This window comes from Mesoplodon mirus (assembly GCF_964341445.2).
Source record: "Mesoplodon mirus genome assembly, chromosome: 1".
Lineage (NCBI taxonomy): Eukaryota > Metazoa > Chordata > Mammalia > Artiodactyla > Ziphiidae > Mesoplodon > Mesoplodon mirus.
In genome coordinates this window covers 35,321,004-35,336,310 of record NC_138976.1, presented here as the reverse complement: position 1 = coordinate 35,336,310, position 15,307 = coordinate 35,321,004, and the positions used below count along the sequence as shown (strand labels likewise).

The 15,307-nt window shown below is 44.2% G+C and overlaps 1 protein-coding gene across 9 annotated transcripts in view; it reads right to left on the bottom strand.

The window, feature by feature from the left end:
- Positions 1-15,307, bottom strand: part of PALM2AKAP2 (PALM2 and AKAP2 fusion) — a 628,408-nt gene that overhangs the window by 222,665 nt on the left and 390,436 nt on the right. For all 9 annotated transcript variants that reach the window (XM_082627559.1, XM_082627558.1, XM_082627560.1 and 6 more), the window contains one exon: positions 778-892. In XM_082627559.1, the coding sequence (XP_082483685.1) occupies positions 778-892 (115 nt within the window). The remainder of the gene's footprint in view (positions 1-777; positions 893-15,307) is intronic.

Genomic DNA, 15,307 nt, shown 5'->3' with positions numbered 1-15,307 from the left:
CTTTGCTACACAGTACCATCTGTTTTCACAGACAGGCATACCTCATTTTATTGGGCCTCAATATTGCATTTTTTACAAATTGAAGGTTTTTGACAACCCCCAGTTAAGCAGATCTGTCAGCACCATTGTTCCAACAGCATTATTTTTAATTAAGTCATACACATTTTTTTACACATAATGCTATTGCATACTTAATAGACTACAGTATAGTATAAACATAATTTTTATATGCATTGGGAAACCAAAAAATTCATGACACTCACTTTATTGCAATATTTGATTAATTTCAGTGGTCTGGAACCAAACCTGCAATACCTCCAAGGCATGCTTGTACGGTAAAATTTCATGTTTCACTGACGCTTTGTTTTTAGAGTTCATGCCCATTTGATATGGTTTTGTCTTTGGCCTTTTTATAAAGGAAAGACTAAAGCCACAGGGAGTCTGTTTAATTGCTTCATAAGAATTGGTTTTAGAATTCTAGAGTCTAATGGGAGATGACTTTTCAGGCATTAGGCATATAAAGGGTTTGGACCATAGGGAGATAGGGTTAATTTCATGTCTCTTCTCTGTGCTTCTGGTGGGTCAGGTGGACCCACCCCTGAAGACAGGCCACTCTCAGCTTCAGAGGTGGCACTGGTCCTCACGCATCTGCCCCTCAGAGTGTGTGGCTTAGTCTTCTCATCAATACCAACTGGCCTTTTCTCCAATTGGCACCATTCTACTAGTGCTTACTTCCTCAGGGATATAACTGAGAGAAATCACATTTGTTTTCTTCACCTTCTGAAAGTCCTTGAAGGATTTTTCTGTCTCCTTTAGTTTCTCTAGGATGATTTGTTCTTTGGCAGATATCTGGGACTCTTCACTTTCCAGTGCTTGTATTTCCTGTTCCAGCCTGGAAAACACACAAACAGAGGACAGGTTACTCTACTGTCCTTCCACCCCTGGACCAGAGAGCAGCTTCTTGCTGCTGGGTGACTTCCTGGCGGTCTGCATTTTACATGATGCTGTGGTACCCGGCCAAGGCTTTACCTCACAGAGCATCCTGTGTTTCCAGCTTTGCCACTAAGCAGACACTGATCAAAGGAAACCAACCCAGAGGTGCTGCCACCAGATCACTGCCGCCACTTTGCAGTTTGCTTTGGTGCCTCCCCTTCTCTTCACGTGTACATTCTTAACTTGGAGGTAGATGGCTTTACATAGCATAGGACATACTTTCTGCTGGAGAGCAGCTTCATATTCTCCTATCTCAGGATAACTGCTCTTCTGTCAGCTTGGCCAAGGGTGAAGAGCCAGTCTTGCTCAAAGGGAATATGTTGCCGAGAAATGGCTGATGGCCAGTACCCTTGGGAACTTGCTGTCACCTTCCTCAGTGGCCTAACTCTACTACCAATAAGACAGGAGATGGAAGGGACTGATATGACTGCCCCCACTCTTCTGAAACTTTTCTCAGTGATTACAACCCACTTATCTATTTCCTGGAAAGGAAATTTCAGCACAGCCAGGAGACTCTGGGAATATTCCAGAACAGCAGCTACAGTGATGATTTGGGGGAAGTCTTGGCAGCTCTATTCTTTCAATGAAATGACAGTAATAACCATTTAACTTTTCTTGAGCACTAAATCTGTGCCAAGAGCTGAGCTAAGAATTCATGTGGATTATTGTATTCAACCTTCCCGATGACTCTATGACCCTATGAGCCGGGAATTCTCATTTTACAGATGAGATCATGAAGGCTTGGCTTGGTTAAGGAACTAGTTTACTGGTGCAGTGCCTTGAGGCTAGGGTTCAAGCCAGGAAGTGTAACTTTAGACCCTGCTCCTAACTGGTGCTAAACTCTAGCCACATGGGCTCTACAGTACTTCACATATGCCCTGCCTTGTTACACATTGAGTGTGCTGGTATACTAGGGTGGTGCTGGAATCCACCAATGCCTTTGGAGGTTATGAAGGGATGGATGTTCCCCTGCCTACAGGACTCCAGATTATTATGCTTCCAAATCGTTTGGTCTGAATTTATTCGTTCATTCATTCAGTTCTGCTTTTGGTCTCCTTCCCTCTGTCGGGCTGGAAGCTTTTCTGCAGAGGCTATGCCTGCCTCCCCCTCCTCCTCTTCCATCTTCTAATCTGCTGTTGGGAACTGGCTAGTAAGATCTTCTGAGGGGTAAGGAACACCAAGATATAGGCATGGGATTTTTGCACTGTATCCCTCAGAGGCCTTTTCTGTTTCCTTACTAGGCATCAGGAAAATGACCTCTGGAAGGATAAGACTTTGCAGCAATTACTTTGGGTTATGAAGACAAACACTATGTGTAATGGTATCCCCTCCAAATGAACACAGCTTCAGATATACTGATCATTTCCCTCACAGTGAAAGTGGTAGTCCTTATGATGACAGTATCTAGCCTCCTAATACCTATAGAGCCTCCACTCTTACCAATAAGTCTACTTCATTTTATGCTTTAGACAGAGCTACTCCTTATTTGTCCATTTGTGCCCCATGATTTTCCCTCCTTCAAGAAACTCATTTCTAAACCCTAATCATTTTTGAAGTCTTAATGCAGAGATCATCCACCCCATGAGGCTTTCACAGATTCACCACCAGGAAATAATAAGACCAGAGGTCTTATCAAGTCTACTATATGTTAGTGCAATGGTTCTCAACCAAGGTGCTTTTGTCCCCCAGGGCATATTTGGTAATGTCTGGGGATATTGTGGCTATCCATCACTCAAGGAGAGTAGAGGTGGTGCTACTGGCATCTAGTGGGTAGCAACTGATAAACATCCTACAAAGCACAGGACACCCCCCACAATAAGGAATGATTTGCCCCCCCCCAAATCAACACTGCCAAGGTTTAATAGTTCTAAACCCTGTGTTAGAGTATACACACGTTGTTAATTTTCCCTACTAGAGTATAAATTCATCATGGTGAGGGCACAAATGCTCAATACAAGTATGTTGAATGAATGAAAAAAGCTGAACCAAGTTGCAAAAAAGTCATAGCTCAGCCAAGATGAGATCTTCAGGATTTCTGAGACCCAGGTAATTCTTCAGCAAGTTTTGACTTGAGAGGCTGTGTGTGGGCTGAAATGCAAACAGAATCTAGAGGAGAGGGGCCAAGCAACACCAATATATAAACAAAGAGATATCAACCTTTGCTGTTCCAAATGTTCAGCAAACCCTTTACACACATCTGTGTAAATTACTTTGGGAGGAATCAAGGAAAGGAATATGAGCATGGAATAGGGACAACTCAAATGATCTATAAATGGAACTAATTCACTGGGTAGAGGAGCTCTGGGCTAGAGGTTTCCTGGAGAGATTGGATGATAGCACTGGCCAGGTGAATTCTGAGCGATTTCATCTGAATCTCAAAAAACCGAGTACCTCAGCAGATATCTAGGATGTGGGTAGATTCCATTATTCTAAAACAAATTCCCTCCCTTCCTCCTTCACCTCCATGGGAAGAGTATATACATCCCCGACCCACTGATGTTGGGTCACATGATTTGCTTTGGCCTCATGGTGGGTGGGATGTACTTCCCTGCCCCTTTGGGTGCAGCCATGTGACATGATTTAGCCAATAGGATGTTAGCAGACACTACACAAACAGAGGTTTGGAATGTGTTTGCCCCGTTGGGCTTGTCCTCTTGTGCCTCTGCTGGCACCAAGAGAACAGCTTCTCTGGGCAGCTGCTGTCCCTTCAGCCTGCACCCCGGAAAGAACATGTGGGGAGTGGACAGGAGCCCAACCCAGAGTCAGAAGCCATGCCCAGTCAGACCTGCACTTTCAATTAGAGCCACTCAGCTAAGCCCAGCCTAGATCAGCCAACACCCAGCCTACTCCTCACAGAAGTGTGAGCAAGTACAAATGATTTTTGTTTTAAACCACTGAGTTTGAGAGTAGTTTGTCACAGAGCACTACTGTGACAACAGCTAACTGACACAGTTCAAACATGTACCATAATGTTCATTGTAGCACTATTTACAATAGCCAGGACGTGGAAGCAACCTAAGTGTCCATCGACAGATGAATGGATAAAAAGATGTGACACATATACACAGTGGAATATTAGCCATAAAAAGAAATGAAATTGAGTTATCTGTAGTGAGGTGGATGGACCCAGAATCTGTCATACAGAGTGAAGTAAGTCAGAAAGAGAAAAACAAATACCATATGCTAACACATACATATGGAATCTAAAAAAAAAGGTTCTGAAGAACCTAGGGGCAGGACAGGAACAAAGACACAGATGTAGAAAATGGACTTGAGGACACAGGGAGGGTGAAGGGTAAACTGGGACGAAGTGAGAGAGTGGCATTAACATATATACACTACCAAATGGAAAACAGACAGCTAGTGGGAAGTAGCCGCATAGCAGAGGTAGATCAGCTCTGTGCTTTGTGACCACCTAGAGGGGTGGGAGGGAGACACAAGACGGAGGGGATATGGGGATATATGTATACGTACAGCTGATTCACTTTGCTATACAGCAGAAACTAAAACAACACTGTAAAGCAATTATACGCAATAAAGATGTTAATAAAATATACATATGTGTATGTTAGAGAGATATATATTATATATGTGTGTATTATATATATTATATCCTAATGATATATTTCCTAATAATATAAATCTATATAAATATATGTATATATGTATGTGTATGTATATCCCAATAATACCTGAAGCTAAAAGATTAGAAGGACTATAATCTACCCTCTCCCCATTTCCCTCAATCCTTAGAGAAATCAGGAGGGATACAGAGCACCCCTTCATGAGCGTTAAGCTCGAGAAAATAGGAAAATATCCATGGTAGTTGTCTCTGGGTAATGAGCTATTGGGTGATTTTAATTTTCGTCTTTATAATTTTCAATATTTCCCCAATTTAAAAAAAACCTCATGTATTCCTTATCTAATCAGAATAAAAACAGTAAATCACTTAAAAAAAATGCCTCCTCTGGCCTAGCACTGAGAAGGCTGCCTTTCACAGGCTGTGGCACTGGAAAGGAGCTGGGGTCCCAGCTTCTCCTGGGTCGAGTGGGGGTTAAAATGGGCACAATATCGATTTACATTCAATTCAACCAACACTGATGGAGCCTGTCTGGCTGGACTCAAGAGTCAGGCACTACAAGGGATTCTGGAAAAAAGTTGGGTTAAAAATATCTGACTTGGGGGCTTCCCTGGTGGTGCAGTGGTTGAGAATCTGCCTGCCAATGCAGGGGACACGGGTCGAGCCCTGGTCTGGGAAGATCCCACATGCCGCAGAGCAACTAGGCACGTGAGCCACAACTACTGAGCCTGCTTGTCTGACGCCTGTGCTACATAACAAGAGAGGCCACGATAGTGGGAGGCCCGTGCACCACGATGAAGAGTGGCCCCCACTTGCCGCAGTTAGAGAAAGCCCTCGCACAGAAACGAAGACCCAACACAGCCAAAAATAAATAAACAAACAAAAAATATCTGACTTAAAAAAAAAAGAGGCTGACTATAAGTAACTCACTTCTTCCGATGAAGCAGGCTCAAGTGATTAAGAATTCTCTGTGACCTGATGCCCACTGGCTGGCCCAATTGTGTCCACTGCCCGGGCCTTATGGGTTTCAGGGCTCTTGGCTATATAGATCAAGTGCTAAAGATTTGGGTCGTGATACTGTGTAACTGAGAAGGAACGGAGAGAGAGAGAGGAAAAAAAAGCAACAAAACTAGACTTTCACGATAACACCACCTGAGTTTCATCCAAAGGGAATGAACTCAGGAAATCGACAGCTTATATAAGTCTGAGTGAGTCAGATCCAAGCAGCAGCTTTCTCTACACATGCACATGTGGGCACTGGACAGCCCAGACTGACATCTTTTCATGGAAAACCTGAGTCCCAGGGCTGAGGAGCTTCCCAAGAAACCGAGTGTCATGGGGTTAATAAGAGTCATCCCAGTTGGGCTAGAAATGTCAATGTTTTGTAGTTTCATGATGGAAATCTAATGCAGTCTTCCCTGGAGGAGCCAAGCTAAAAATAAAGAATTAGCAGGAAGTGTAATTCACACTCAAGGTTAACCAAGGCTCTTTAGGCTGAGACAGGTGCATGTGCACGTAACAGCCTCTGACTGGCTTGCTCAGTTTCTCCTCAGCAAGCAGCAGACTGTAATAGACAGTAAAGAAAGGTGACACACTGCAGCTGTGCACATTCAATTTACTGGAGATGAGGTTGCAATCCTGGCCAAATGGTCTCATAAAATTGACCTAACCCCAACAGACCTTCGTAATGGGAAAATACAAAGGACCTATGGCGCTATAAAGTGCATAGATCATTCTCTCATTTCAAAGTCCATGTATATATCCATCCATCCAACTTAATACAAGCACCTTCCTTCCATCAGGCACTGCGCTGAACATCAGGGACAGAGAGCTAAATCAGCCAAGGTGTCTGCTCAGGCGAGCTCTTGGTAAAGTAATGAGAATAGCCAAGTAAACACATAAATTGCAAGAGAGCCCGAAAAGAGCTGGAGGAAAGAACAATGATTTGGAAAAGTGTCAGTTCCTCCGGGGACTCCAAGTTGCCTGCCCAAGATCTCTTCTCCCCTACTCCCATGCTAACAGAATCCTTATTTTGTGGGGGATATGTGGCAATGTACCCAGCTGAAAATTTACACATCCAGCTTCCTTTGCATAGAAGGGTGGCCACAGGACAGTTCTGGCCAATGAGATGTATGTAAACATTGTTGGGCGAGACTTCTGGGAAAGCTGGCATATGCCCTCAGCCTTTCCCTTCTTCCTGCCTGGTACAGGGACCTGGTGCTAGAGAGATGTATTAGCTTCCAACTGCTGCTGTAACAAGTGACCACAAACACAGTAGCTTACAACAATATCAACTTACTATATTACACTTCTGTGGGTCAGAAGTTTGACATGGGTATCAACAGGCTATAATCAAGAGGTGGTTGAGTTCTGTTCCCTTCTGGAGGCTTTAGGGAGGAATCGTTTCCTTGCTTTTTCCAGCTCCCTGAGGCCACCCACAGTCCTTGCCTCATGGCTCCTTCCTCCATCGTCAAAGTCAGCAATGCTGTAGCTCTCTGACCATTCTTCCCCAGTCACATCTCCCTCTGACTCTCTTCTTCTGCCTCCTCTCCACTTTTAGGGATCCTTATGATTAGACTGAGCCCACCCAGATAATCCAGGGTAATCTCCCTATGTTAAAGTCAGCTGTTTGGAGAACTTAATTCTGTCTATAACTTTAATTCCCCTTTGCCATGTAACCTAACATACTCACAGGTTCTGAAGGTTAGGACGGTGACAACTTTGTGGGGGGGGGGATCCATTACTCTGCCTACCATAAGGCATATGATGCTGTAGGTGGAGTAGCCATCTTGTGTCCAGAGGGGCAAGAGTCTGCTAAGGATGGCTGAGTGTGCAGAAAGAGAGAAATTGCCTGGGTTCTAGTTAGCACCCTGGAGTGACGACACCAGCTCTGGACAGTTCGCTCCAGATTTCTTGCTGTGAGTTTAAGCCACTATTGTGATTACAGCTGAATGCAATTTCCAACAGATACAAAGTGGTGAGAAAAACTTGACTTGAGGAGGTGTTATGTTAGCTGGGCCTTGAAGGATGCCTTCATCGGGTGGAAAGAGAAGAAAACGTGCCAGGCAGAGGAGACATCACAGACCGAGGCCCAGAATGTAATATGTCCCTCCCTCACCCAGGAGCATGTGGCCTTGCATGGTCTTTTCAATCACTGCACACTCTGCCCTCCAATGGACACAGCTCAGCAAGATGCCTCAGAGACGTCCCCAATATTCCTGTCCCTCGTCCCCATTGCTCACTTTGTGCTCTCATTCTGCTGGGCCTGGACTGGGCCAGAAATACCTGGCCTTCCAGGCCCTGCTGGGACCCTACCTTCCCTCATCTGCAGTGGCAGAAAACAAGGCTCAAGCAAAGAGAGACGAGAACAAGAGAGGCTGAGTGAGAGGGACCCTGGCCCATTGATTCTCTAGCTCCTGCTTCCCATGATTCTCTGTGGCACCTCTACCCTTCTTACTCATAGGAGCCAATCAATGTTCCCTTCGCATGGCATTTCTCAGTGGAATCCAAAAGAGTACAGACTAATACAAACTGGGTTTCCAACAGTCTTACTGTTTGGAAAAGGCTTTGCCTATAAACTCAGGTGTATTTCATTTTTTTCTTTCTCCATCAGTGATGGTTAGAATAATTGTTATGATACTAACAATCCTAATGTTGTTTTTGTTATGTATATACTGCTTATATGTAACAATCGTAATAATGAGGAGGATTTTGAGTGCTTACTATGTGCTAGGCACCGTTCTAAGTGCTTTACATGCATTATGATACTTAACCTTCACAATATCCTATGAAATAGGACTTCTTTCACTCCCATTACACAGATGAAGGACATGAGATACAGAAAGCTACTGACTTGCCCAGGGTCACAAAGATAATGGGGCCAGGATTTGGACCATGGTACTAGAGAACCAGGACTCTTTGCCACTGGTTTCAACTATCTCCCTAGGACCATTTCTCCTTTTCCCTCACTTCCTCAAGAATGCATAGGGCAACACAATGGATTTTTCATGCTCACAGAACCACAGAAGGTCAGGCTGTAAGTGGAAGCCATTTAATCGCATTGATTTCCAGAAACATGAAGCCCCTGAACTGTTCTCCAACCAGCAGTTATCCTACCTCTGCTTGAAATCCTCTGCACACAGGGAATTCACCACCTCCCAAGGCAGCCCTTTCCTCTTGGAACAGGGCTCACCATCAGCACTGGTCAGTGAAAGCTAACCAGCTTTCACTCATGGTCTGAGTTCCATCCCTTGGAAGTGCAGAGGTCAAGTTTAGCTAACACCCTGACTTGTGGGCACTCCATTTGGGAAACGGGAAGACCCAAGGCAAATGGAACTCACTACTCAGTGGGGAGCATGGGTGATACGAACTGGGGCCCAGAAGTGGGTGGGGGGCGGTGGGAAGAGTAGAAGAGGAAAGGGGAGAGTGACCAAGAGGAAGGGGGACTTCTGGGCTTCTTCACAGAGCCCACTCAGCACCAACGAAAAGCTGAGGCAAGGGGAGCGGTAAAGGAACTTCACAAAATCCTGGGGACCCTAAGGACATTTCTGAACAAGCCCTGAGCAAGACCAGTCTATTCCTCACAATGGACCCATTACAGCTTTCCTCACTGTCGAGGGACATGGGCCCAGGTCACACACATAAACTGTGAACAGGTCAACCATTGCTGCTCAGGCGACATGCATTAGAGTCTTAGTAAATACTTCCAGAATGAAAAGGAGATGCTGACAGACCAGCCCAAGGTGCTGAATTCAGGCCTGTTCTCTCCCCTAGAACTGCAATTTCATAGTTGAGCAGTCAGGTGGGGTGCCTGTCTGACCAACCTGCCAAAACAAGAACCTCAGGGAGAATGTTTGCTCCTCAGAGGATAGGAAAGCTGCCCGCCTCTTTATGCATCCAGCACAAGGCAAAACATAAAAGAGGCTGTGAGTTGTTCACCAATTCCCATCCTCCCCTTCTTTCAGTTCGATGTAACCCCTACAGTTAAGCTGGGCATAGGGCACACAGAATAATGTGCACACTCCCTAGCATCTTTTGCAACCATGGGTAGCATATTCTGGCCAAAGGGATGTAAGCCAAAGTGTTGTAGGGCAGCTTCTAGAACCTTCTGTAGCCCTTTCTTCTTTCAGCCCTTCCTTCATCCTTCTGCCTGAAATGCACAGATGTGCAGGTGAAGCTCTCACTGCCATCTTGGACTCTGAGAACAAAGATAGGAGAGGGCTAAGCTGGAAGAAGGCTGGGTCCCTGAGGGATTCCCAGCACACAGCCACCACACAGCTCTTGACTGCCTACCTGTGGATTTTTCCTGGAGGGAGAAATAAACATCTTGTTTAAGCCACTGTTACTGTGGGTCTCTGTTACTCGCATTCACCTTTAATCCTAAGTGATGCAAGACATTTACCATGTATTGTTGACTTTTGAAGGAATGCTCCTTGAAGCACACTGCGGATGTGGGGCCATAGATAATCAGAGCCTAGAGCCTCATTAATGTCTCAGCAGCAAAAGAAGGGAGAAATGGGCAATCGTGAAGTATGCGATTCATTCCTGCTAATCAACCCTTATAAAATGGGGCTCAGCTGGGTCTGTGTTTCATCCCACCCCACCCCACATCCCTGCCCCATCCAAAGTCTCAGCAGGGAAGTTCCTACTCTTTGCACAATAATAATCATCCATGTCTTAGCATCTCTGGTATGTTGGTACTGGGACGTTTGTGTCAGTCTGATGCTCACAGCTTTTGCCAGCTGAATCATACCAGGAAGAGAGCCAAGACTGGGCTGTCCATACACTTGAAAGACCTTCCCAGCTTTGCAGTACAGTGAGCTAATCACCACTACACGTAAGACTCAGCAACGTGGAGCTCACCCATGACCCTGGAGTTCTGGTTGCAGAGGGGGAGCAGAATATACGTTACTCGTAGTCCAGAAGTGAGTCTGGTGACAGATGCTAAGGTGGTGGGCATTATTAATTTTGCCTGCCCAGGATCCCTGCTCTTTTCGAGGAACAGCATCTAGCTCCTCCACTGGGAAACAATCTCTCTGGAGTACCTTGTGGATTTGGTGAAACTATTGATCAGACAGCCTCGTATCCCTGGCCAAGGAGTGGAAATATTAACTAGGTCAACTGGACTCTAGGTCAACTGGACTCTTGCCCAGAAATCTGCATCTTGGAAGGAGCCGCCCAGGAACGGAGAAAAATTGGGAGGGGGGTGGTCAATCATTCCTATAGCAGGATTCTGAAGGCCGTCGCATTAGTTCCTGCTGCCTGGATCCTCAATTCTGCCTGGGACCTGATTATCTAACCCCTCCATTCTAAGACTGACTATCTATCTATCTATCTATCTATCTATCTATCTATCTATCTATCTATCTTAATAGCTTTCTGTTTCCATATTCCAGGTAGGACACTGTACAGAATACTGTTTCCTTTCACACACATACATGCTACAAAATTCATTTTCCATATTTCAGGAAAACAGTGCGTTTCTATGGCACCCCCCAAATATTTTTCATTTGTGACTCAATTTGTAAGGAAACAGTTTCCTTTTACTCAGATGAGTATATCTGGAATCACCATAGATCATTTGGTATTTTACTGTGAAAAAGGTTAATGGCCTTTAAATAAACAGGATTTCCACTTCTCCTTGTGAAAGAACAGGACCTTCCTTGACTGCAAGGTGTCAGTGGAAACTCAAGCCCATTTCATTTTTTTTCCCCTACGTCATCACCGAGACAGAAATATGGCCGAGAAGAGAATGGTGCCTTTAAGAATTCCTGAAGTATAGCTCATATCCTTTCCCTTGTTGAAAAGTTGACTTGATGGTTCTCCATCGTCTCCTTCCCCGAATCGGATTGACCTTCTTAGGTGGAATTCCTGTCACACCCTCCACCCTCTGCTCTCACGCCTTCCCAGCCTTACACCTTCCCCTGTGTCCCAGCCAGAACCAACAGCAGGCTGCTCTGTGAAAAAGCCTGGAATGACTCTCCTCTCCCAACTCTATCTACTGGATACACCTAATAATCAAAGCCCAAAGTGTTTCCGTAGTAATGTTTTCCTTCAATCCCCTCAACCTAATGTGTTCACTCCTTCCAAATCCCCATAGCATCCTTAGACCTCTTAGGCACTTGGTACACCCCACCTGGTAGTAGAGCATTAAAAATGTATTTATCCTCCCCAACCCTACCTGTATTATCCCTCTCCTGAGTACAGGCTTATTGAGAAACAGGACAATATTTTATTATTTTTATTATCATATTCTATTATTTTATTTTATTACTGTACCTTATACTCTTTCCTGTATATACAGACGCTCAATAAATATTTGTTGAGTGAACGAAAAGCAAAGCAAAGCAAGAACACACTTTTAAAGGATTCTATAGTGAAACTAACTTGGAAATGGTGCTATTCAATACAGTTTAAAAATCTCGGCTTGGTTTTGCTACTTTCCCCACCCCGCCAAATGTATTAAAATTTGTATATTCATTGAAAAAAATAAATATTGGATTACTTTCTATTTTTATCTGAGTGAACAGCTGGGACATATTAGTACTTTTCATTACTGATGTTGGTGCAAATTTAACCCCAAGTAAATATGAATGAAAATTTCTCTCTCCATCAGTTTTCCTAAGCCCCTGGAAACCAGCCTATTCTTTTCTTGTATATTTATCTTATCTGGAATCACATGGCTCATACTGTCAGAATCTGTGCAAGTTGATTTCTTCTATAGAAAATCATTTCCAAGCCAGTGCTGAGCATTGATTTCTCGGATGTGATTCTTGTTTGAGTCTGTTTCATCAGAAAGAAAGAGTTTTGATTACATGAAAATGAAATGATCTCCTTTCAAAGCAATACATTTCTCAGTAGCTTAAATCCTTTCTTCCCAAGAAATATCCCTTTCTGCAGGAAGAGAAAAAGTCTCATCCAGCCTTTCACCTCCAGCCTCTGACTCAGAGACTCTCCTGCTGAAGGCCAAGACCTCCACCTGTGCACCTAACCTTGTGCCGATTCCTCTGGGATGGCACTTTATCCATGATCCCCTCTCCGCCATAGCTTCAACTTCTCTCCAAGATGCCTCCTCCCGTTTAGTCCCTTTAGAATAAATTCGCTCACACCAAAAACAGGTGAACTTCTCTTGACCCTGCGTTCTGTTCCAATTACCGCTGAATCTCGCCTCCAGATTTCCCCAATAGCACTCGCCACTTGCTGCCTCAACTTCCTCACATCCCAGTCACCCCTCGACTTACTCCACTCTGTTATGGCACCCGCCATGCTGTTGTATCTGATCTTGTTAAAGTCCGTGACATCCTAACTGCCACGTCTAATGGATACTCTTCAGTGTGAATCTATTGACTTCTCCCCTTTATAAAACGCTTTGGACCACTCCTTCTCCCCTTCAGAGGCCAGGATACCACATTCTCAATAAGCATGCCTCTTCTACTTCTTCGTTTAATGTTCACTTGGCTCTACATTTTATCCCTGACTAATCATGTCCACCCTCGTGCTTTAATTCCCACCTACACACTGACTTATATCTACCCAACCTATATCTTCAGCCTCTCTTGTAACTCCAGTCTCTACATACAATTGCATTTTCAGTGTCTCCACCTGGATGGTCCATAAGTATCTCAAACCCAACATATGCAAGACCAAACTCATCTTCTCCATAAAGCTGTTCCTCCTTCCGGCATTCTTTAGTTCAGCTGCTGGTACCACCACTAATCCATTCTATTTAAGATGGAGACCTGGATGTTATCTTTTTTTGTTGTTTTTTGTTTGTTTTATTATTTTTTCTTAATTTTATTGAAGTATAGTAGATTTACAATGTTAATTTCTGCCGTACAGCAAAGTGATTCAGTTATATATATACGTATTCTTTTTCATATTCTTTTCCATTATGGTTTATCACAGCATACTGAATATAGCTCTCTGTGCTATACAGTAGGACCTTATTGTTTATCCATCCTGTATATAACAGTTTGTGTCTGCTAACCTCCAACTCCAATCCATCCCTCCCTCCCCCTTGGCAACCACAAGTCTATTTTCTATGTCTGTGAGCCTCTGGATGTTACCTTGACCTCTGACTTGCCCCTCTCTGGTAAACACCACACACGTATATTAGCTGCTAAGTTCTGTCAGTTTGCTCCCTGGGTAATTCTACTTATTAATCTGCTCAGGTACCATCTCCTTCTGGAAGTCTTCCCTGATACATTTCCCATGCTTTCTCGCTGCCATATCTTACAGACATATTTCCACCACCAATTTTATGCCACGGTATTTTAAACACTTTTTTATGGATTTGGGGTTCTGTTCCCAACTCCCATTTGCAAACCTCTTGAGGATAATAATCATCTCTTCTTTATCTTTCTTTGCACATGGCTCCTAGCATCTTGCTAGCTTGTGTCTAACAAGGAACCTGGCTTAGTGAAAGCTCTCAAGAAATGCTGGTTGAGTAAATGAATGCATACATTGTTTTCCAATGGAAAGTAGCCTCAAGACACACCCTTTGGCTCAACTCCTTCGGTCAAAAATGATTCTTAAAAAAATTAAAAATAATGGCAACTCTGGACTTAGTACAAGCAACTGATTAAAAAGAAACTTGTCTTATTTGCTTTCTCCTAAGATAATGTAGAAGGTAGCTGCTGTATTTTCTAGACTTTTCACTCTTCCCAAATATCTCAAATATATAATTTTACCTGACTCTGTGTGTGTGTGTGTGTGTGTGTGTGTACACGCACGTGTGGTGTAAGTGTAACATACTGTTCTTATTTTTTTTTTTTTTTTTTTTTTTTTTGCGGTATGCGGGCCTCTCACTGTTGTGGCCTCCCCCGTTGCGGAGCACAGGCTCCGGACGCGCAGGCCCAGCGGCCATGGCTCACGGGCCCAGCTGCTCCGCGGCATATGGGATCCTCCCAGACCGGGGCACGAACCCGTATCCCCTGCATCGGCAGGCGGACTCTCAACCACTGCGCCACCAGGGAGGCCCCATACTGTTCTTATTTACTCTGGGGCTCATCTAAATAAAACCACAGGTGGAGTACACATAGATGTGCAGAAATTGGGTGAGAATGATGGACTGTCTCTGCGTTTACTTCATTTCCCCCTGTGATTCTCTTTGAATTCACCCCTTCATGCAGGAAGCATATGGTCTTTCATATCTGATGGTGAAAATTGTTTATGTGGCGCATTCCTCTCTTCCAAATCCCTGTTTATTCATTGTTTATGCCTAAATCCAGCACCCTGTGATAGCTTTCCTGCTGAGTTAAGAGTTTCCTGTCAGCCTCTGTGTGTATGTGTGTGTGCATCCACAGGGCTTCAGCCACAGCTTTTATAAATGCCCACATTGCGGATGGTCAATACATTTCTGCCTGTTGTCCTCTACTGGAGGTTACTCTGGGGAGACTGAGAGTGCTTTCAAGATACCTGAGTTGGTCCATCAATGAGTCATTCATGGGTAAAAATTATTTAATGTCCAAGAGGAGTAGTGGTAAAAACAGCTAACATTGGGTGAGCATTTACCATGGGCCAGGCAATGTGCTGCATGGTTTGTAAGCATTATTCAATTAGCTGCGATCTGCATATTAACTACTACTATAATCCACACTTGACAGTTGACAGGCCAGAGGTTGAGAGAGGATCAGTAACTTGTGATCTGCCACCAGTCAGTGGTAAGCTGGGATCCAAACCTAGGTCGGCTCGCTGCTGGAGCCTAGGATTTCTTTTTTCTTTTCTTTTTTTTAA